The sequence below is a fragment of the Lagopus leucura genome, unplaced genomic scaffold (genome assembly GCF_019238085.1).
Source record: "Lagopus leucura isolate 7727_CA_CO unplaced genomic scaffold, USGS_WTPT01 Super-Scaffold_73, whole genome shotgun sequence".
Lineage (NCBI taxonomy): Eukaryota > Metazoa > Chordata > Aves > Galliformes > Phasianidae > Lagopus > Lagopus leucura.
In genome coordinates this window covers 51,573,475-51,596,987 of record NW_024962252.1, presented here as the reverse complement: position 1 = coordinate 51,596,987, position 23,513 = coordinate 51,573,475, and the positions used below count along the sequence as shown (strand labels likewise).

General features: G+C 38.6%; 1 protein-coding gene across 1 annotated transcript in view; it reads right to left on the bottom strand.

Annotated features, from left to right (window-relative positions):
- The window catches only part of PHACTR2 (phosphatase and actin regulator 2), a 77,244-nt gene that overhangs the window by 24,422 nt on the left and 29,309 nt on the right, over positions 1-23,513 (bottom strand). The window contains exons 3-4 of the mRNA XM_042877686.1: positions 15,540-15,620; positions 12,439-12,597 (exon numbers count right to left, since the gene is read on the bottom strand). Coding sequence (XP_042733620.1) covers positions 12,439-12,597; positions 15,540-15,620 — 240 coding nt within the window. The remainder of the gene's footprint in view (positions 1-12,438; positions 12,598-15,539; positions 15,621-23,513) is intronic.

Here is a 23,513-nt window from a genome sequence, read left to right as displayed (position 1 = left end):
TGACAACCATCTCACAGTTCAGTCCTTTTCATCAAAATGCATCCAACTCAAACTCTTCTGCTGTAGTGCATTAACCTCAAGAGCACAAGTGAAAGCATTATAAAGTTGCACAGCAACCTCGAAGCTAAGCTTACGGAGCAGAACAGAAAGCTATAAAAGAAATCTGCTGAAAGGCCTATAAGCATTTAAATAAAAACAAAACCTGAGCAGGTTAAGATAGAACCAAAATACAGATGCTTGCACCAATAAGCTCATGGTACAAAAATAGCTCTCACAGTGATGCTGCTCTCGGCCTCAAAGAAAATGGAAAATAATTTGAAAGATTATATATCAAAAGACACATTATACCGTTCTCATCTGCAGGAGAACATTATGGTTTATAAACATTTAGAGAGCTGTGCAGCTTTCAGTACATCTGCAAAAATCTGCAACAACTCATGGCTTCAGGCAAATCACTGTCCTTATGTGCTCTGAGGCCACTCTACAGGGCACAGTGCAGGACCCATTGATATTTGCTCTTATCAGTCACATCTACTACAAATCACTGACTTCACTTAACCAGCAAAGAAATGCTATAAGCAATAGTTCATAATTGCAGTGCAAATAAACAGTGGCTTCAACCTGCATATTACTGAGCAGAAACCTTACTGAGTAAGTGGATGGTACTAACAAATGGCTCTGGTTCTGATTCAGCAAAGCACTTAAACACAGGTTCCAATCAATGAAACAAAGGTACGTGCCTAGCCTCAAGAACTCCAGCACAATACAAATACACTATAATTATTACTGGGAAAAGTTAAAAAGATGTTTCCATTGAATGAAGCCTTACATTGTTCTTGGAACCTTTCTGGTCTTGCAATCAGGAACAGAAAGAATTCTCCCAGAGAAATTCTCCCCACAATATGACTCAAGTCAGTAGTGCTATTGCTGTTATTGCTTTAAACTGGGCTGGCTAACAATTTCCTATCAAGTCCCTTTTTTTCAGTAGAAAACTTAGATTTTGACTACATAAAAAAGCTGATGAACATTATTCAACTTTGTTGCAAACATTCATGCTTATGTTAAACTTATGTTAACGCTCATCCTAACTCCACTATTTCAGTTTGGAAATCTATTGAGTAACTTCAGTTCCTCATATTCCTGTTCTCCTTCACGGGACTGGATCACTGTATTCACTTTCACGGGGATGTGATAAAGCTCAACTATAAAATATCACTCCCAACCAGTTCTGTTTATTAAGTATTGCAGATGAAAACAACAAACCCAACACTGAAAGAAATTATTCATAGAATATGTGCTATTTTGTACAAGGGGCACATTGATACATTTTATATCCATATGGTCTCAAGTATCACCTGAAATTTCAGCAAGACTACTAAAAGACAAATCTGGAATTTGAATGTATTTTAATTTATGAACTGACATATCTGAGAGCTTGTTACCAGTCAAAAGCCTAAACACTTTTCTACCCAGTGGGTTGTTCTGTTTCTGAAAGGTCTGCTGTTACAAGCTTCTTTCAGCTGAGAGTAACAGTTTTCAATGTGAAAGTGAAATACAAGCAGCAAATTCTGGGTTTTCAAAATGTTTATTCTTGTGGCCTATTGATGTAGAGGGACAGTTAGTACCAAGTTAATATTGTAACTTAAGCATTCTTGCAGTGCTTTCAAACAGTTCTCTTCTGTATGCTTCAAATACAACACTTGCAAAAATGTACAAGTTACGAAGAAGTTTACTTGGAGAGAAAACTGGAGGGATTGAAGGACTTTGGAAGATTGAAAGAGGATTGAGAACACAAGGTTTGTATAAGTTAGCCAATGCATATATATATATACTCAATTCATCGTAATATTGTTTGCATTCAAATTACATTTGTATGATTTCATTTTGGTCACTGTCTAAATCACAACCACTTGAACTCGAGATCAGTACCTTAGAACAGCTACATAATATCTAGTATAACTGCAGATTGCAGAAAAATCAATAGATTTACTTTGGGGCAGTTCAGATGTATTTGTTTCCAAAAGTCACCTCTTTCCTTGCTGATCCTTCAACAGTTCTCTGAGTCATTTTATAGCCAGCACTTGCACGTCAACTGGGAATTCAGTATAGTCTCTGTTGTGCTTGGTGTTGCGCGTACATTTGTTAGACAGCAAAATGATTCATCTGAGGTGTTTGCAGACAGCAGAACCAGAGCTCAGTGAGATGTTAGCTAAAAACATCAGTGGCATGCTCTTTAGTAGCATAGCTATGCACAAAAGCAGAAGTCCTGAGGACCAAGCCCCTCATGCACATGCACCCCCATAACTGGCACTGCCTGTGCAGTACTCACCAACTTCTCGATTTGCACTGTGGCTTGTTGGCTTGGGAGGCGGGAGAGGAGGCTGCTTAACAGGAGCCTTTCCCTTTTTTTTAGCATGAGGTGCTTCATTACTCTTATGGCTGGTGGTGGTAGAAGCAGCAAGAGCATTTTTTGGTGGTAGCGGAGCTTTTTTAGATTTAGGCTTAGACTTGGGTAGTGGTGGAGCATGGGATGCAGTTATTTCTGGGCAGTGATCAGTAGTGTTCTCTATGGGTAAGAAAGTGAACAGAAGCCAACTGACACAGACACCACAAACATACAACAGCAAGCTAGACAATGACTACTTTTGCTGCTTGATCTCTTGGGAATCAGGAGAGACTTCTTCACTTTTTCTCTCCTATTGAATTACTACTTCAGAAAAAAAGAAAAAAAAAGTTCCCACCTGTCTCAATTCAAGTCCTTCTCATTGAAGACTTTTGCCCAGCACTCCTCTCAATCTTATCTAATCCAGTCTTCCAAGGATCCTCTTTAATACCCCCAAATAAATTGCTGGCTGCAAACTAAGCAAGGCAAATGCCATTTGGTAAAAAATTCCCTTAGATTTTTTCTAGTTCTTTGAAATCAATAGGCTATAAAACTCAGATTCATGCGAACGTGAATGTGAACAAAGCTTTTCTCTCAGCCACAGGTTCAAACATGGCCATGCAAGCTGAAATTTTCCCCTGAAGCAACACATTTTCCTATGCTGCAGCCTGCTTGCTCACAGAAACAGCACCTTTATTTTCGGTATCTTCCCCAGGGTATTCCTACTCTTTAACTAAATTAAATAGGATGTCATTTGGCATGGGACTGCTCTTCCCTCCTGCAAGTCCTTTAGGTGTTCATATAAGACTGCAGTTTCAAGAATCAACAGTTACTCAGTCAGCAGAAATCTGGACTTCATCCACATTTCGTAGTCCAGTAGGAATGGCTCTGTAGAGTGAAACAAGTAACACAGGGGATCTGGTGTCCCTGTCCTGTGCACTTCACAAGAATATACTGTGGAGTAGCTTCAGGCTAGTTCTGTGGACTGCATGTCCAGATGTGGAGGGAACACAACAAGTTCTTGAATGCAGCTTTGTGTTTAATTTCATCCAAGGGGACCTTGTTTGCGTGCTCTGCAAATTGAAGACAGATAAGTGGGAAGGATCTGGAAATTCACTTCAAAACAGCAAAGCTAATGTAGTTGAGCCACTTATATGCAACTTAAATTCTGCTACTTAAACTCTATGGTTTTTAGACTGTAGCTGGTAGCCAGATGGGAATCTTTCTTTATTCTGTCACACCATCTCTGTGCCCATTTGGTCTCAAGACAGTCTTTCCACACCTTGCAGAAAAAGTATTTTACAGAAGTAATAGCATACCATCAAAAGCATAAGGACTTTACTTGCATGTTATTATAAACTACAACGGTCAGGGAATGAAGGAGTCAAGCACATATCAAAAAGAACTTTAATGACTTCTTTTTTAGCACTTGAAAGGAAACCAATTCACTTATTGCAGTACGTTCCCACAAGAGCCTCACTCTAACACACATTACATGGCAGTTCCTTGCTCTCCTGGCCACTCCCTGCCCTCTTCCTTCCTATATAGAAGATTCCCAAGAGATAAGCAGTATCTTTTCACTGTAAGATTAGTAGATGAAGAACAGAAACAAACATGTTGGACAACATCAACATTCCTTATCTCAAAAACAAAGCCTTTTCAACCTCTAGTTTAAGGCTTGTTAACATGAACCTGATGCATCACCTCTGCAATTATTGAAAGCAACATGCACACATAACTCTTTATCAACCAAGAGAATTAATGGTGTTGTTCTCATTTATTTCCAGCCTATATAATCATAGGATAAACCGGTTTTGCTAATGTTATGCAAAAACCATTGCTTTAGAGCTAGCAAGCAGATTCTTTCAAGCACAGATCCTTGTACAATATCTTTGTTTTCCTACCTCTTTCTCCTGGACCAGAGAAAGACTTTGGAAGAAGAAAAAAACATATTTGTTACACTTTGTTTTCCTCTTTTATAGCAAATGGTACCTCCTTATTAAACTCCATCTACCTTCATTCAAAGCTGAAAAATTGATTTAATTGTGAGAAAGTAAGACATTGCTACATTTTAATTCCATTATGACAAACATGGCAAGAAAAGATAAAATTTCTATTTTGAAGATCTTGAAGGACATGATCAGAAAGAATTTTAAGTGTATACCATTCTTTTTCCTTATGGATCCAGCATCCCAAAACTCCACTTACTAAAAAGAATCAGTTGAAAACCCGTGCATTTATACATTGTCAGCATGTTTTGCTTTAAGTCACTAACACAGAAAGTGTTAAGAAAAGAATAACCTAGTACTCTATCCTCCAAATGCTAAAGAAATGCATGAGAATTTTTTAGAATCTTAGTCAGCTTACATTTGAGTGTTGAACTGATTAAATAATGTGTCACAATATATCTTATGTATTAGTAAAAAAGTACAAAATGTGAGGATACATCTTTACTTGGTTGCAAATAAGTGTATCTTACTTACACTCAATATTTTCAATCTTCTACAGAAAAATAAATGAAAATAATTAATGAAAAACAAAATTTGAATATTTCTCCCAAATCAATGTCTCTGCTTTCAGATTTCAGTTGTGATTAAGCTGGACAATTTATGTAATATCAATTTTGATTGAAATACCCCATGAATACTGGGATATCATCTCTATCTAGGGCATTTTTTTCCATACTGTTATGCATATACCAAGGTCTGGAAGATTTTTGCACAGCAGAACTCTATCTGCTTGGATAGTTACAGTTCCTTTTGAGCCTTGACTACACTTTGATCACATACATGCCCTTTTCTTCACTTTGATCAATGAGTCTTCTTGCTCATATCTATGAGGAAGTCTGTGATGAAGATAGTTGCTCTTGCCCATTGCTTTGACCATATAATTCCTCTTGGCATCATGCTACCTTTGTATTTTCTGTGTTAGCTTCACTTTTTTATCTCACCAGATAAATCTGATGGCTTTCAATGTCAGTTTCATCCTGCCTAAACTGATGTTTCTCATTTACTTGAGATACTGATACTCAGTTCTCACCTGACCAGCTTTTGTCACTAACAAGCCAAATTTTGAAGCAAACACATTCAACTGCTTTTCCCTTGCTGCTCTCAGGCTTGGAAGACTCTCCATGTAAACATTCACAAAGATACCTCTCTTCCTTCGCAATAAATCTGTTGTGATACCAAAACTAACAATTTTTAGGCATTGTACTTATTATCCTGGTCTAGTCTCCTCTTGTTTTTCAGCATCTAACCGTGGTGTCCTCTCTTACTACAAGCCTACTGGGACTGTTTGTTTTTTTTTGTATTCATGTAAGACACTATGCAATAAATTCCTTGTCTATGCATGAGTACTGTAGAAATACAAATAGTAGCTAAAAATGGCAACAGTGGAACACTCTTGCAGAGGGAGAAAGATGGTCTGATGTCTGTAGATGCTTTTGAGATAAAATTAAAGTGTTACAACTGTACCTCTCTAGCATGTCCCTGCTTGAATATGTGCCCTTGTTCTTGATGCTTCTTCTTTCTCATCAGGTTTGTGGCTGCCAAATCAAGGAGCCACCTGAATCAGCTCAGTCCATCTATTTGTCCCCTCAGTACCTCAGAAGCAGCTTCAAGGTATTTTTATTGCTATTGCTCTTCTTAATCTAGAAATCTGTTCATCACGAACAGAACTTTAAACAAAAGGTCACCAAATGATCATCAGATAATAACATATTTTATATACTTCATCAAGACATCTTCTGTAAAAGAAATTTGTTATATTCTTAATAAGAAAGCAAAGCAAATGCTAATATCTTATTTAAGCATTTGGATCAATAATATGTGCATGTCTGGAACAATTTTTCCAAAGGCCATATTTTCAAGAAAGCTCACTTTGAAATGGGATTTTCTTGTTCCCAGAAATTGTGATTGAGGCCAGACTTTTAGGAAAGCTGTCTTTTTACATAAACATCTGAAGACAAAAAACAAACAAAAAAACCAAAACCATGACCAGGGTTACTCAGTGTGCAGCAGCTCTTGTGGAAACTTTCACAGATTTTCAGGGAGATTCCAGTATGCCATATTCACTGGAAAATCAAATGACTTATTTTGGAAGCTAAATGCTCCACTGTTCCTAAGCTGTGGACTAAATGGTGGTTCAAAGATCTACAAAAATCCTTGACATAGTCCCAGAAATCATGCACAAATTGTTTGTATTTTTTCTTTACTTTTGCAAATTTCTGAGTCCAAACTTTTATACTACAGGATTTTGTCATATAGTACCAAGGTTTTTTGGTTTCTACAGCTAGAGCTGTTATATGAATCTAGCTCACAGCCAGTAGTCTTGCATTACAAGCATGTAATCTTTACCAGCTGCAAAGCACTCTTCTCCTGGAAGATGAGCACAATTTAGTGGAGTAGCACTGTGTAAAATGGAAGGTGGAAATAAGGTATAATTTGTTGTTTACTACTGGGTAAATCCCTCCAAAATCAACTTTTATTAAATAAGAGTTTTGAGAATCAAGAGTTTCCTTTCCAGCCTATGCAGAGAGCTGTATTGTGATTAATCAAAATCCAGGAAACTGTCATTCAGAAACATGGGACACCAGACAACACAAGGTGTCTTTTGTCTCATTTTTGGACTCTCTGACTGTGCTGGTGCAGATGGTCAACTCATACAAATCCTTTCATAAATTTTAGATTCAATCAGCTCCATTTTTTGTTCATGCTTTTACTACTAAAGCTCTGTTCAAGAAAACACCTATTTTAATTGAAAGCTTTCTTTAATTTCTAGTCCAAACGTATTTCAAACCTCTGTTTATTCCTTTCTACTTGTGCCAGCGTTGTCCTTCACCCATAGTCTCTCCTGGCTATATACCAATTTGTTACATTCACCAAATGCAGTCAAGACTCAGGCTCTCTCAGTTTTGCTAGACTGAACAAGAACAGCTGTCTCACAACCCTCTCTGCATTAATTCCAGTTTTGAATTCATCCTTCTTGAAGACAGATGAACAGATCTGTCTGTCTGCAAACTTCCAGCTTTTGCTTACTGAATAATGTTAACAGCACCATGTGCAAAAGACCCTGTAACAGAGGAAGGGTAGAAATCTGAAGGAGGGAGGAGAAAGGGGTAGGTGTAACAATTAACATAAATAACCACATTTAAATATTTATTGTTTCCAAGATAATAAAGGAAAAAAAAACAACAATACAAAACAAGCACATGCTGATTGCTCAACTGTTGCGTAAGATGTAGGCTGTTAAATCAAGACAAAATATCTGTAACATCTTCACTGCTAACTGCATATTTTTACCTTTTCTTGGTCTATAAGATACTTGGAAAGCGAGCAGGCATGTAAATTTCTACATTCCTTTATACTATCTGTATAGATATTTTCAAACAATTCAATGATTAATCTGCCAAAACCATGTCTACAATCTTATTCCTGGAGCCATATTAGGATTTATTTATTTTTTTTAATAAATAGGATTTTTTTTTTTAATAATTAAAAAAACAAAACCAAAAAATAAACGGAAGCTCTACATATTAGGAGCTTTCTTCTGCCACTCACATTACGTGGGTGAAAGCCTGCATCTTCATGTCGGTCTACTGGCAGGAGCCTGCCTGGCTTGGCTGACTTACTGGATGGTTCCTGCCCAAACAAAGCTTTATCTGGAGTACCTTTCCTTTTAAGAAAACTTGGATTCAGTCTCATTTACATAGTTCAGGTGACAAATAGAAGATAAACTATTCTTAGAATAACTAGTTGTAGGCCAGCAAATAACTCAGCTAGACTGAGACCTACAAGTAGATTCTTTGGGAGTCAGGCAAAAAAAAACACCAATAAACTTTTATATATGGTGCACATAACAATGATCTACAGAGCTGAGGGGTGCAGGAAGCCAGCTTGTAACACAAGAGAGAGGAAAGTTTGTCTTGTCTCTCACAGTGAATGGTTTGCAAGATTGATCAGCTGAGAGCTTCTTGTGTAAGGCCCTGGAAGATGGGGGTTTACTGCTTTGAATTCAGCAGTTGTTGATTGTTTGGTGTTTTGCTGTTTTTTTTCCCTTGGTTTTGTTTTGTTTTTTTTTTCCACTTAGGGGAAATAAAGCAAAGGCCTCTGAGAAAAATTCAGAAAACTTGAGTTTAAAGAACATTCCCTTGAATGCAAATTACAGTGTTGGTCAGCAAGTATGCATACTCATAAGATCAGGGCCTATGACTCCAGCTTTCTTTTTCTCCTTATGCATGAGAAAAACAGAAGATTAAATTTAAAGGTAGATATAAGAGAAAGAACCTCTGAACTAAAACTTAAACTAAAAATTAGACATTTGTCAGCTCTCAGATTAGTTATGATGTGGAGGAAAAGCATTATACAGATGGATCCTATTAATTCATTTGGAAACACGACTAGAAATTGTTTCCTTCACTGAAATACGTGAGAAAACCTAAGAGGACTCGGGTCTGCTATAAATGGTATTGGAACATTTCAGAAGTTTATGTTCCATGACACCCAGAATACCCAGAGCACCCACGAGAGAGCTCTGGCTTCCTGCAGTGCAGTTATTTATCACTCCTACCTGACTGATGGTAGGCAAAATGAAACTTTTTTTTTTTTTTCCAAGTAGCATATCACTAATGGTTAGTGAACCTGCTTCACTTTCAACTACCTACTTTCTCTTCAACTTAAGCTAACAATGAAATTATCTACCAGAATCACAAAAAGATTAACTTGCCACATCAAAAAAGAGTAGGATCAAAGTTTACAAACAACTCAGCTACAAACTCATGGTTCTTTGGTGTATCTTGAATGCCAGAGACATCTTGGGAAAGTGTGAAGGAGAAAAGGAGCTCTGACACAGTACCAGGAGGTTTTACAATGTTCAGCAAGCATCCTGTGCCATCATGCTATGTCCCTATGTCTATAGTGGGCAACAGCTACAATTTTGATATCTATTCTACCCATGTTGCTTTTGCTCTTCTCCAACACTCTTGTAGGGTACAAGAGGAAGAAAGGAGGGGATCCATGGAACCTCTATGCAAGGTTCATAGGGAATGCTCCTCATTGGGAACCTGGAGTGCTGAGGCCCACAGGGGCTCTTTCAGACAAGGGTCGTTGATCAGGAGCCCTGGGATACCAGCACAGTCCAGCCTGCTGGCCAGACAGGCAGCACGTACTCTGGCACGCTGCCTGCTCATGTGCTGCTCTGTATCCCTTCCAGCATGCTCACAGAGAATGGCTACAGTTGAGCTCCGTGTTTTCAGCAAAAGATGCTAGTGACTTGTAGTCAAAACAAAACCAAACTAAGGAAAAAAAGTATTCAGAACTCAACCTAGTACACATATAATGTGAATAAACAATCCAAGAAAAAGATCCGGGGCTCTGCTTTCTCATCTGCAAAGCTTAATAACTCAATCACCTGTTTTTGTAAAACTTAATTGCTCAATCATCTGCATCACCAGCTTCTTATTATGCTGCCATAAAGGAGAAATTTTCTACACCGTTTGGATGACATATCATAGCTACAAAAAGTAATGGCCACACTGTAATTTCCAAAGGGATTTTTTTCCCCAAATACAGAAGACACCCACGAGCAGACGGTGCAAAATTTGCAGGGATGCTTGGCAGCGCAGGGAACAGCTTTCAGGCTGCTGCTTCACTCACTTTTGCTTAACTCATTCCTACAATATGTGGCTGAGCCAACTGTTTTTGCCCTGTAAATACTGCATTTCTGTGGCTCACGCTAGAACATTTTTCCTGTGACTTCTTTTAACTCCAAACACATTCCCTGCTCCATGATGCACTGCTGCCAACTCTTACCACTTGACCACTATGCCTGACACATTTGGTCTTTTTAAACTTCCAGCATCAGCAATCATCATCATATTTAAGCAGGAAGCTCATTTTCAAAATCTGTTTGAACCAGAAAGCAAGTAAGAGCTACCACCATTTCATAAATGAGTTTTAAAATAACCTGATAACTTTCAGGGGCTGAGCTGTATTTTTCAGAATGCTTTGATTTGGCAGCAGTTTGCAGCATACTGTGCTGCTAAACAGCAGGAATTATTGCTGTCTTCAGGTCTCACAAACATGGAAAGTACAAAGAACTTCCTGTAAGATTTACACATAGGAGTTTTTGACTCTAAAAAGACTAACATCAATCTCTACAAAACCACCTTGAATTCATTGCTCATGACAGTCCACCTAGTATTCACTCCACCTATCTCAGTTCCTCTGACAGCGATTGTGATCTGTGATCTGGAAAAGCAGCATGTGTTACGGTCTAACCAGAGGACACTGCCAGGTATACCCATACTCCTGCCACAGCTCTGATTTTGATGCTCTTTGAGCATCAAGATAATGCTAATGCAAACCATCACATCAGTGGCTTATTTCTCCCCTTGCCAGTGGGTGTAGTGTGATGAAGACCTACTGCCATAAAAAAGCTCTGAAGACTACACCACCAGATGAGAGGCATCTGTGAGGTGCATCTGCAAGCCCTACTCTTAAACAGACTGACTCACCTTCTTGCTTAATTTGTGATAAAGTGATAGCTAAATATACCTTGGCACTGAGCCTACTCTTGTACAGCAATCATTTCAAAGTTCTTTAAGGTCAGCACAATAGAGAGAGAGAGCTGAATGAAATAACATGTTTGAAACAGATATTGTACCTTCCCCTTTTCATTACAGTTCTGCATTCTGCAGCATCAGCTGGATGGGATTTCAATACTCGGAACTGTGTATCTTTAAAAATATGCCCCTTGGGAAAACTTTCAAGACCTGACAGGTTCAGAAGGCTGTATTTAGGGATGCATAAAATAACAGATGATCTGATCTAGCCCCAAAATCATTTTTAAGGAGCTTTCCATGGCTTTTGCAAATCTTTTTTCCTGACCCAATACACATCTGGTTCTAGTTGGCATAAAAAGATATACACATTTAAATGTCATGAAAAAAAGCTAATTATGTATTTTGGGCTTGCTGGGAGACAGGAAGTACTAGGAATCTCATAAGAAGTGCAGTTCTCCTTGGAAATCCAGCCACTTTTTACACAGGCAAGTGATTTACATAGCTCAGAGAAGAATTCAAATTATTGTGTTAGCTGAACTGACCCTCTCATCCTCCAAAGGCTCATTCATCACTAGGTAAAGGTTACTAGGTAACATTGGAAAGACTGGCCTAACAGCCAGCCATGAAGTTCTTGATCTTTTGTATCCTTGCTCTTTCCTGTAGAAAATCCAATAGATGGAGCAGTACTTAAGAACACTCACATTTTCTTTCTTTCTTTCTTTCTTTTTTAAACAGTGAAAAGAAGTAGTCCAGTATTCAACACACTACAGAAAGAGGTTAAATGCAGTCCAAATCCTTGTGATTCCACTTGAGTTTTTAAATTTCCCTTATTCAGTCAAACTTTGTCAGCAAAGTGAATCTGAATGAAGGTAACAAAATTAATACGGATCTTGAGATTTGGGGCACAGTGAGTATTTAACAGGATTTAGTGCATTTTATCTACAGAAAATCACATAGGCATAAAGTACATTTTCCATAAATGACTTGAGTTCAATTTGTAGTAGCAGTATATTCCCTTGAATATTTCTGAAGAGCTGGAATTTAAGTGCTTAAGAGGTAATGAAAACCAACGGGAATGAGCTGCTGAAGTAATTTTCAAAACGACATACAGTTTTCAAGTAGCTTAAACACTTGAACATTTAAGCTATGAGCCACTTCTGCAGTGCTATTGCAAGGTGATGCACAAGCATTTTATTTCTTCTTTCACAAAAGGAAAACCTGGAGCCAAAGCCTGCCCGCAAAAGGTTGACAGTGAATTCAGAAACATCTCTGCATGTATTTTCATGCTCATACCATGCTTCTATTTGTTACCTTACTGTATCCACAGTATGCCTACCAGTGATGAAATACCCATGTTTTGCAAGTCTATCTTCTTGGCAGGTTCTGCTGGCATCCTTGTTGTAGGATACAGCTTACAGCATGTATTGGTGCTGATGGAAGAACACGTTAGCGTTTAAAGTAGGTGGGAAAAAAATTGATAAATGTGTCCATTTACCTTTTTGATCTTCTTTTTTTCCTTCTGGCCCACATGGTTTCTCTGATAAAGTGCCATTATCTCCACTGGCTTTTACTGCATTTTCTTCCTGTATGGTTTCTTCACCAATAGCTATGGTGTGTCCGTTTGAAGTTTCAAAATTTACTGTCACATCACCATCTGAAATAAAAATTAAAAAGCCAATGTCCAAATTAACGGCTTGCTTAGCATTTATTGACATTACACACCAACTCTCTGCTTTCAAGTTACCATAGAAGCAAAGCAGAAAAATTTAATGGAGTGTATAATAGGCTCTGAAAAGTAACTCTCTAAATTATCTCCATAGGCTGCCAGGTCTTTGAGTGGATATCTTCACAGTACTGGGCCTATTTTCCAGCTCAAGCTTCAAGGCTCCATCTTCTGATATGAACTCTGCACATGTTAGCATCCCATACTCTTCCATCCCACATCCTTTATAAGGAATCTTTTCCACCCAGACGGTGGTGATGCACTGGAACAGGTTGCCCAGAGAGGTTGCGGATGCCCCATCCCTGCAGGCATCCAAGGCCAGGCTGGATGTGGCTCTGGGCAGCCTGCTCTGGTGGTTGGTGACCCTGCACAGAGCAGGGGGGTTGAAACTAGATGATCACTATGGTCCTTTTCAACCTAGGTCATTTTATGATTCTATGATCTTGGTTTACATAGCTTAAAGACATTCACATGGAACATAATGTATCTATAGTGTGTTTCCAAAGGTCTCAGACCTGGACATACATAGAGTTGCATGTCCACAGCATGCAGAACAACCGTGTTGTATCCCAGTGGTGTATCAGCCAGAAATCAGGCAGAAATTTTCAGAATATATGCGATTAATTCCCAAATGTGAATTTACTATTAATGATAACGAGTCATTATCCAATCTTAAGAATCATGGTTAAAACTCTTTGTAACATATTACATACTGTTAATACATTTTGTAAGTCCAATTCTCTCCCAGCTCTTATGACTATTACTGACTCATGTGAACCACCTCAGCTGTTTTCTTTTTCCTCCTGAAAAAAAAAAGAATAAAAATTCTTTCTCTTCCTTATTTGTATCTATGTCCCTGAAAAATGCTGTGTACTGTTGCTGGCTCACAACTTTCTCTGTTGACTGATATCTGTTCTCTATTCTATGCATTTTTAAACCACTGATTTTCTTCTCTGGTTATGTCCAAGCCTTGCTATCTGTAGGTTGCTCACACCACACTTCCAGTTCTCAGAGATGACTGCCCTTCTTCTACAGGATGCTCTTATCAGCCAAAATTTGTGCAACTTTACCTGTAATGTCTTCTGGTTCCTCCTGTTGCTTCTTCATTAATTGTGTTAATTCCACTCTCTTCTTCTCCTTGTTGGGTGCTGTGAGATCTGGATGTTTGGCAGTTCCCTCATTTCAATACAATTATGCAGCCTCTCTTACTTCCTTAGGCTGTTCTGTGGATTAAGCTGATGGTTTCATTCTAACCACACAACTAACTTTCTCATGATGTGTAAAAATGATGTGTAAAACCTAAGTTCTGCCTTCTTAACTTTGTCTCATTTAATAGCTGATATTTGCACAAGGCCACCTTCTTATTTGACTGCAGCATTCAAATTTCTCAGCTTTTTCCTTCCAGATGCTCTTAAATCCACTTTCCTTTCTGCCTCCACACGTAAGATTGCTACCTTGCTCATATTCTGCTAACATCTCATCTACATCCTTGCCACTTCCCACCTCTTTCTTCTCCATCCCATGTGAAACAGTCACTTCTTTGCACTTCTTACCTCTCACATTTCAATACTCCATAACATTTCATCTAGCTTTCAGCTCTGTAGACATTCCTTCTAACTAGCTTCACACCACCTAACAACTGTCTTCCCTCTATCTCTGCTTTTAGTCCATCCAAAACAATCCTGTTTCTTCCAAATTGCTCCATAAAGATTATAATTTTCATCAGACAAGAGACGTAGTGTGATGAAGGCAACACAGACAGGATTGATGGTCTTAAGAAGGGAAAAAGGGGAAACACTGTTTTACCATTCCATCCTTTTACCCCTTTTAAGAGTGGAATAGCAGGTCAAGGACACTAATGACCAAAGCAAACATATGAATGATATTCCTTATGTTCAAAGTGTTTTTTACTTACCTGAAATGTTAACAGCTTACATTAACTGAGCCAACAGACTAAATGCATTTTGCAACCATCAATCAACAAAGTCACACAGCTGCCCAAAAAAGCACATAGCAAAAAATGCTCAAAATTAATAAGGGCAGATTGAGGTGTAGAAATTTCACATTTCTTGTGTTAAGTCACAGATAGTGGCAGAAACAAGTTAAGAAGCCAGCTATACTGGCTATCACATTTTAGTAATTGGACAAGACTGCAAAGACAAGTGATGCTACATGCTAACAAACAAGCCCTCTACTTCCAAGGATCAATGTGTGCAATTCTTGAGCTCAGGCAGGGCAGTACAATTTCTAGGATAGACCTATTTTTAAAAATCATGGAGTTCTCAGATTTCTCGATAATGGTTTAATTTTAAGCTACTGAAAATTATTTTAATCACTTGATTTTTATCCCATCTAGATTTATAGGTATTAAATAATATTCAAAAGAATACTACTAGAAGCATTTCAGAAACATAACCAGAGGTGGGGCAGAGGTGTTAAGCATGGCCTACCCATACTTTTCCAGGCACAAATTTGGGGTTATTAATTCTAAATTGTTTTTAAACAAGGAGTGTTTTCCCCACAGACTTTTATATTTCTGCTATTTGTGAATGTGGCCGGTGTGGCAGCGGTGAGATCTGTATGATCCCAGCACTGGTACTTTATGATACTGAAATGGCAGCCATCCATGTTTACAGGAAGCATAAAGATATTTGAAGATATGGCCAGAAGTGAGGCAGCATTTCTTGGCAGAAGCAGCTACAGAATGCGTATTTTTTTACTCCAACTTTGTTTAATTCAACTGGCTCAAATTACTTCTCACATTCCTCTGCTTTATTTCCTTATAACAAGTTGTACTACACAGAAACAATGCAATAGGGATTTTACCATCCATGTTTAGCACTTAGGAGCTAAATTCTAGGTAATGTCATCACCTTGCTCAGGCATTTCCTTCAGCACTCCCCTTCTTATCAGCTCCTCTCTGCTTTGTCTTGTCGAAATCTTCCTTTCCAACACTAAAGAAAAAGCACAGTTAAGAATAGATTTATTCTCATACTGACAACGCTTGTGAAAAACGGAGAAAAGAATTAAGAACCCCTGACAGGTCTTCTTTCCCTCAGCTCTACAGAAGTGTTCTGGGTTTCCAGGGACACTCTGCCACAACTTCAGCCACAAAAGGTGGGATTCATCTAATCCAATGTCTTCAGCTGAGCTAGGCTCAGTGGGGCTTCCTTCACCGTCAGTAGGAATATGTACTTCCAGAGTGAAACTAAACTCATCCAAACATTGGCATTTAATATTTAAAAGCACCTCTTTATTAATGATTGGAGTGACTGTGTCAGCTCAAGATACCCTCACTCTTACAGATGTTTTGAGAGACAAATCCTGCTCAGAGCAAGCAACGTTTTTGGTCAAGTCATAAAACTGCTCAAGAGTAAACTTTGCACAACTATTTTAAGTAAAAAAATAAAAGTAAATCTTAAAAAAAAAGTTAGAAAGTTCTGTTCTAAAAAAGAATAACATCCTCATCCAGGCTGGTTGGCTGTCATGGAAAAAAATGAAGCATCCTGTTTTTAGGTTAAAAAAAAAAAAGCATACAACAGACATAAAAATGACTGTGACATCAAACATTTTAATTATTATGTTTATTTCCCATGGGAAAAATGTAAAACAGTTTTATAGGGAAAAGTATTTACAGATGGCAAAATAGAGTAATTCCCCACTCCACCCTAACCCTATGCCAATACAATTTTGGTGATCTGGGAGGCCACTGAAATGATTTATAAAACTGGTGCACGGTTCAGAAAATGTGAACATCACTACTGTAAAACCCGCTCTTCACTGCATTGCTAGCAGAAGTTAATCACCTATCCCAATTCTGTTTGCATATGAGCATCAAAACCCAAGCAATGTTTGGAGCTCAAGCTGAGGTCATGCAGAGAAGCTTCAGCAGCGCTGGACTTCATCCTATTAATGATGTGGTGATCTTAACAACAAGGTGATTTATCTCATCAACTAATTCAAACACTCTGGTAATCCAATTACTCTCTAGTGCAAGTCTAACCGCCCTATGCAAATTAAATACTGCACGAAGTATTTTCAATCTCACTTGAGCTGGACTGGTTTGAGAGAAGTCACATGGTGAAGTGAGTACTACAGCAAGGACAGAGAAAGTCCTCACGCATGTTTCAGGAATTTACCCTCTGTGACAGCACAGAATCACAGAATGAATCACAGAATGGCCAGGGTTGGAAGGGACCTCAAGGATCATCTCCAACCCCCCTGCCACATGCAGGGCCACCAACCTCCACATTCAATGCTACACCAGGCTGCCCAGGTCCCCATCCAATCTGGCCTTGAACACCTCTAGGGACGGGGCATCATGCCCTCTCTGGGCAGCCTGTTCCAGCACCTCACCACTCTCTCTGTAAAGAATTTCCCCCTGACATCCAACCTAAATCTTTCCTCCCTCAACTTCAAACCATTTCCCCTTGTCCTGCTGTTATCTACACTTCCAAAGAGTTGACTCCTTTTAGGTACTGAAAGGCTGCAATGAGGTCACCCCGCAGCCTTCTTTTCTCCAGGCTGAACAAGTCCAGCTCCCTCAGCCTGTCTTTGTAGGGGAGGTGCTCCAGTCCCCTGATCATCTTCGTGGCTCTCCTTCGGACCCTCTCCAACAGCTCCCTGTCTTTCCTGTACTGGGGGCTCCAGACCTGGACGCAGTATTCCGGATGGGGCCTCCAGATGGAGCAGAGTAGAGAGGGACAATCACCTCCCTGCTGGCCACCCCTCCTCTGATGGAGCTCAGGATACCATTTGTTTTCTGAGCAAACATACCGTGTTCCGACAAACGTATTTTCCAGCAGCAAGTAGCTCTTGCTGCAATTGGCTGAACAAGAATGGAGGCACCAGAGAGGCAGGAGCATAGCACTGCCAGCTTCATTTGGCTTAATTTATGCTGGACATTGATTCTATTCCTGTTAAGCAGCTGCTTGGATTGAACTCACAAAAATTAGTGCTGGTGCAAAAGCCAGGGCAGAAGGACACAACTGGGAGCAGGGGAGAGCATGGCTGCCTGAATGCAGAGCAGTTGAGATTGCCTTCCTAAGTTCCATTCTTAAGAAGTTCTTTCAATTTTTCAGCATTACTTGTTAAAGTATATACCTTCCTACTGCGTGCCATGCAAGTTATTTACACAGTAAGCAAAGCACAGGAGTGTGCCATATTCCAGCAAGTTTTTCTTTATGTAGGTGAACACTTACTCCCTCAAAGACCTCTGGAGAAAAGAACACAGACAATGAAGCCAGAGGACTATGCAGGTAGGCACTAACCAAGGGCTATAATCTTCCCAGAAAGTAAGTATATTTATTAGCAGAGTGAAATCTCCCTTGATATGAAACCCACAGATGAACTCTTTGTGCACGTAGTTTATACCTGTTTTAGAATCATAGAATCATCAAGGTTGGAAGAGGTCACATAGATCATCTAATCCAACTGTCAACCCATCACCACCCATGCCCAGTAACCACGTCTCTCAGTACCACATCTATCCTTTTGTTGCTTGCAATATAAATACTCGGTTGTATTTCAGTTTTGGAAGTATAATTTACTTCCCACCTTTTTTTTCCCCCTCTGATTTTTTGCACCTTTTTAACTGGAGACAGTGAAATCAGATGCTCTCATATATATCAGATGCTCTCTTATATACTTCTTTGTGAAATTTAATCTAATACTACTAGAAAATACATCCTTTTCATCAAATTCAGTAACGCTGAATCTGACCAGATACCTATGTCTCTCTGAAGTTTTCAAGATGATGTATTTTTTCAGTTCTGCAGCACTATATCACACCTAATGAAGAGTCATGGAAAACACCATTTGGCATTAAAAGACATTGACACCTTACACTTCCACTTGAAGACCTCAAAGAACTGTACTGACATCACACAGATTTTGTTACGTCGTTTAGATTATCTCCATTTTACAGATTAGAATATTTATGAACAGATAAGAAGCTTAAGCCCAAATCCTTAATCATTTGAAACTCTAGCTATAAGTGTTGTTTTGATTTAAACTGATTAAACTCAGTTAATTCAGCTTGAAATGATAATTTATTTAAAACATTATTTGACTCACAGAAAAAACATTAGAAAGTATGCTGGCGTTCACTATAAGTATCTCAACTTTAATTCTTACCAAAAAAGCAGAATTTTAATTTAAATAAGAGTAATCAAAAATACGTACTCTTGTATAAGAGGAATGAGGTTACTGTCTACTCATGAGCCTGCACTGGGCACTATTTAGCCAGAGTGGATTCATAAGTTTAATTTATTGCTTATTAAAGACTTTCCATTATGTAATACATTTCACATTTACACAGCCAACTATCTTGATCACAACAATTGCACTGACCATAAGGATCTCATACCTTTAGTTGAGCAAATCACATTAGACTACCATTAGGTTTAGGTAAACTCTCTTAATATAATGCTTTTTTTACAAAGTCAAGCATTGGGAAGGTAAAAAATGTCTGAATGTGGGTTGACAGGTGTGCAGATGGTACAGCTTTTATTTACTTGTTATGCGTTTTACCTTCACAACCCCTGGCTCACTTAGCATACAAACTGTACTGGTGCCTCCATTAACTTCAGTTGTAACTAACTGTATGTCAATTTATCAGACTGTATGTAGCCTTGAATTGCAGACCTCATTTACTTGGGTAAATCTTACTTACCCAAGGGATCCCACAAACGTGTATTTTTAGCCCAACATAAATAATAGCAAACCAATCAAAATAACAGCTTACCTCAAAAAGCAGTTCGGATCACTCCTTACCTGCCCCCTCAAAAAGAGAAGACTTACCGACATTCAGCAGCTACAAACCTCAAGTAGTCTTAAGAACACATTATTTTATTTAAAGAGTAATGTGAGATTCTGGATATTCTCCAGTTTTCAGTTTTGCTTATCCCAAAGAAGCTCAAGAGAATTCCAAATTTTAATTTTTCTCTGACCCAGTACAAGCTAAAATTGCCTCCCGCTCCCTGCCTGCACATACTCTCACAGCACAGCTTTGAAGTGGCGCCTACTTCATGCCAAGACTTTAACTGCTGTCTTCTTTGCCCTCTGAGTAAAACACTGAGGTGGGAGGGGAGGAAGCCCTTAAGATTATGCCATCCTCTGTTTACTTACTTATAAAAAATCTTTAGGCAGAAACTATACAATTAGTGCCCAGAGTACAGATTATCTGAGATACAGCATGGGAAATGTGTTGCTTAAGGGGAAAAATTCCAGCCCTCATTCCCAGATTAGACCAAATACTTCCACATCTAGTTGTCCATATTTTTTTTGTTGTTTGTTGTATTTGCTATTTATGAATATCTCCCAGTTGCTGGCATAATACAGTCACATGAGATCTTGTCAACACACTGCATATTACAGCCCTGTCAAATCTGTAAGAAGAACCTACTTCAAAAAGCTGACTGAAATCCCAGTTACAGCAATAGAAGTTCTTTCCAATACCCCGTACTCTGTTTCAGAAGGAACTTTCTTCAGCTGCACACATACTTACCAAGCTGTGGCCAGAGAATAACAGAATAACCAATACATGCAATGTCAGTCATATCATCTCCCATGGTCTCAGACCAGGAGATCGGCCACCTACATCTGAGATATGCACACACACATCCCGTTTTTGTGATGTAAATACAGCTCTGACTGAGCTGTCTGAGGAAGAGGATTTCCTGCAGGAAATTTATTTTGTGCGGATGTTTTCCTCTTTCTCACATCAGATAAGCGAGTTTCTTCTGCTGTGTCAATTAGCAAGCAACAAGGGGCAACTTGCCAAGGAAATGCATCTTTTCAATCTCCGTTGGCCTCAGGTCTGTTTCCTCAAGGAGTGCAAGGGTAACTTTTTTTTTTTCCCTTAACTTTTTTTTTCCTGAAACAACCATCTGAGGCAGGATGAACGCAGTCCAATCTGGTTTTCATTTCTGACTCCAGCCTCACATGAAGCATGTACACAAATGTAAGTGGTTCCGTATCTTTCTTACGTAGAGCTTAAAAACCAATAAACTACATCCCTACAGCTCTGGGATTTCCCAGCAGCAAAATAACACAGTCACGTTAAGATATGCTTCCATTTCAAGCTAACTTGATTTGCACCAAATACACATAGCTTGTTCATGGTGTAGCTGGGGCTGCCACCCCATTTCTAGGACTCCTGAAGACACAATACCTTACTGCTGCAAAAACATAATGATTTATCTGTGTCTTTTCTCTGTATGGAATTATGAGGGGAGGTAATCCATGTTCCTGGCCAAGACAGAGGAGGAACTGCAGGAGGATGCTCAAAGTCAGCACAAGTGACTTATCCTGGTGTGCTCCTGCTAGCACTACTGATACTACTAGCTGGCAATCAGCATGGATTAAAGGTATATCTAGCCTCAAACAGGCTGCTAACATAGGACCAGTACAGCCAGACTTGGAAGAAAAAGCTTTGATTGTTGACAGGAGAGTAGATGACAATGACGCCTAAGCAAAATTATGACTAAATGTTCACTATGTTGATATTAGTTAATATTTAGACACCTCTTTTTATCTCAGCATAAAAACTCTGAGAATTGTAGTTGTGCCACTTCCATCTAGCTGTAGGTTACACTTTAGAGAGTCTCAAAGGACAAATTCCTGTATAACATGGGAGAAAAATAACCTTTAATTTACTTTTAAAATTTACAATCTAATTTAATCAAGATTTACTTTCTCCCCATCTTAGACAACTGTTATTGCTACTTCTTAGATGAAAGATGAGATCTTCAGATATTATGTAAGTCCCAGCATTTCATTTTAAGGAAAAAAAACAACAAAACAAAACAACTGAATACTGTGATGGTTGGCAGAATGCACATAATCTGGAATTTACGAATGCAAACTGATGTGCTGAATGTACAAAAGGATACTAAAGTTTTCAAAATCTGAAATTAATTCCCCATGTCACTTTACTTGTACAATCCCACCCAAATAAATGAAATATTAAAATGTAGTGGGATGGATGATTAAAGCCTTATGAAAAATAGAACATACGGACTCCTTAGGGAGAAAAAAAAATAAAAAACCATCTACTGAAAAAATATCAGAAGTTTCCAAAGTCGCATAAAATGCTTAGGTTTTGTTCACCAAGACATGCATTGAATTTTGTACATCTATGTTTCACAGACTATACAGGCACTGAAGTAGTCTAGTTTACACAATTTAGATTATTAGAATGGTTTCATTTTTTTGTTAGCTGTGTTTTACAACACTAATTTTATATTACTACGTGTTACTAAATACAATAGCAGCCTTCACTGTACAAAACATGGATACATATTACATGGTTACCTGGAACAATGCTATTAAAACAAATTAAAGGTTTTGGGGGGATAATTTACAAGTCTGTGTAGAAGATGATACTCAACCCAAGATACATTAGGCACTTAGTTAATCAGTTGGGCTAGTTTATTTTTGGGAATAAGAACTATTAAATACAAAGTTCTGTGACTGAACTTAGAGCAGGAACTTCAATTATTTAACTGTTACCTCCCTCTGCATTAACTTTTCTCATGCTCTGTAACATCTATAGATATACTTCATTTGTGCAGATAGTTAACCTCTACTTTTCAATACAAATTATATACAGCCACATATTCAGCTGACCAAAAGAGATCCCAGTTACATGATCTATGCACTATATTAATCTGTCACCACTGACTCTATTATTATTCTGCTGATTCGACATGCAAATACTCCTATCTCTTATGGATTTCTGTTTGCACTTTGGTGCTCTGTTTTAAAGAAAAGATTTATCATAAATAAAGCTCTAACCCTGGAGAAAAAAAAAAAAAAGATAAGGAAAACAACATTAATTTTTTAACATCCAGACCTGAAAGGCAGTGATGCAAAAATACAGCTGAAATTTAAAAAAACAGCTTTTCTAAATGTTAAGAAGCTCCAACAGAGGCTCTGTACTTCCTCTCAGATTCAATGTGCTTTATTGACAGTAATCACACAGCTAGACCACAAGTGGTAACCTTTGAAGAAAAATAAAAGCTACTTCTTGTTATGTTTCACTGTATTTAGCTTTCTGTTAGATCAGGTTTGCGACATAGCTCATGACAGAACAGGTGCCAGTACCCAGGAGGCAGTGGAACTAAACATACACAGCTGAGATAATCAAGAGGACATCACTATCACTGGAAAATTAGCTCTAAGATCATTGAGATAGACACTGCTCTTTATTAAGAGTTCTCTGCTGCAATTTCTAGGGGTTCCTGGACTTAAAATGTAAAGCAGTGTACTCCCAAATGTTCTCAATAGGGACATTTTGGGAGATTGGTTTTATAGCCTAAAGACATGGAAGACAGTGAACAGAGAATTTGCAGTGTGGTAATGAATCTGAAAAGCCATGGACTCTCATTGGGCTGAAGTTGACAAAAGCACAGCGTTGAATGTCTGAATCCCAAAACAGAAGTTTGAGATTTTCCTGCAGAAATCTTGGCCGGAGCTGTGACACAGAGACTCACAGATGCAGAGTGGGTTAAGTTTCCTAACAGCATGAATGACTACAGCCACTTGAGATGCTTCAAGGTTTTGGAGACATCCACACAGCGATGGCAAACACGACACAAAACCTTCCGGGAGAGCAGCCAGGACGGCTAGAGCATCTCAGGTGGCACCAAGCACCTGTGTTTAGGCAACTAAATCCAGCTTTCAGTTGTGCTCATGTTCAGAACTAACATTATCCAGTCACAGCCTTTGATTTCACACTTGTTCTTCAAGCCTGTCCAGTTGCAGAGAGAAGGCGCTGAGCAGTGATTGCAAAGCTGATTCTTTTCTTTTCTTTTCTTTTCTTTTCTTTTCTTTTCTTTTCTTTT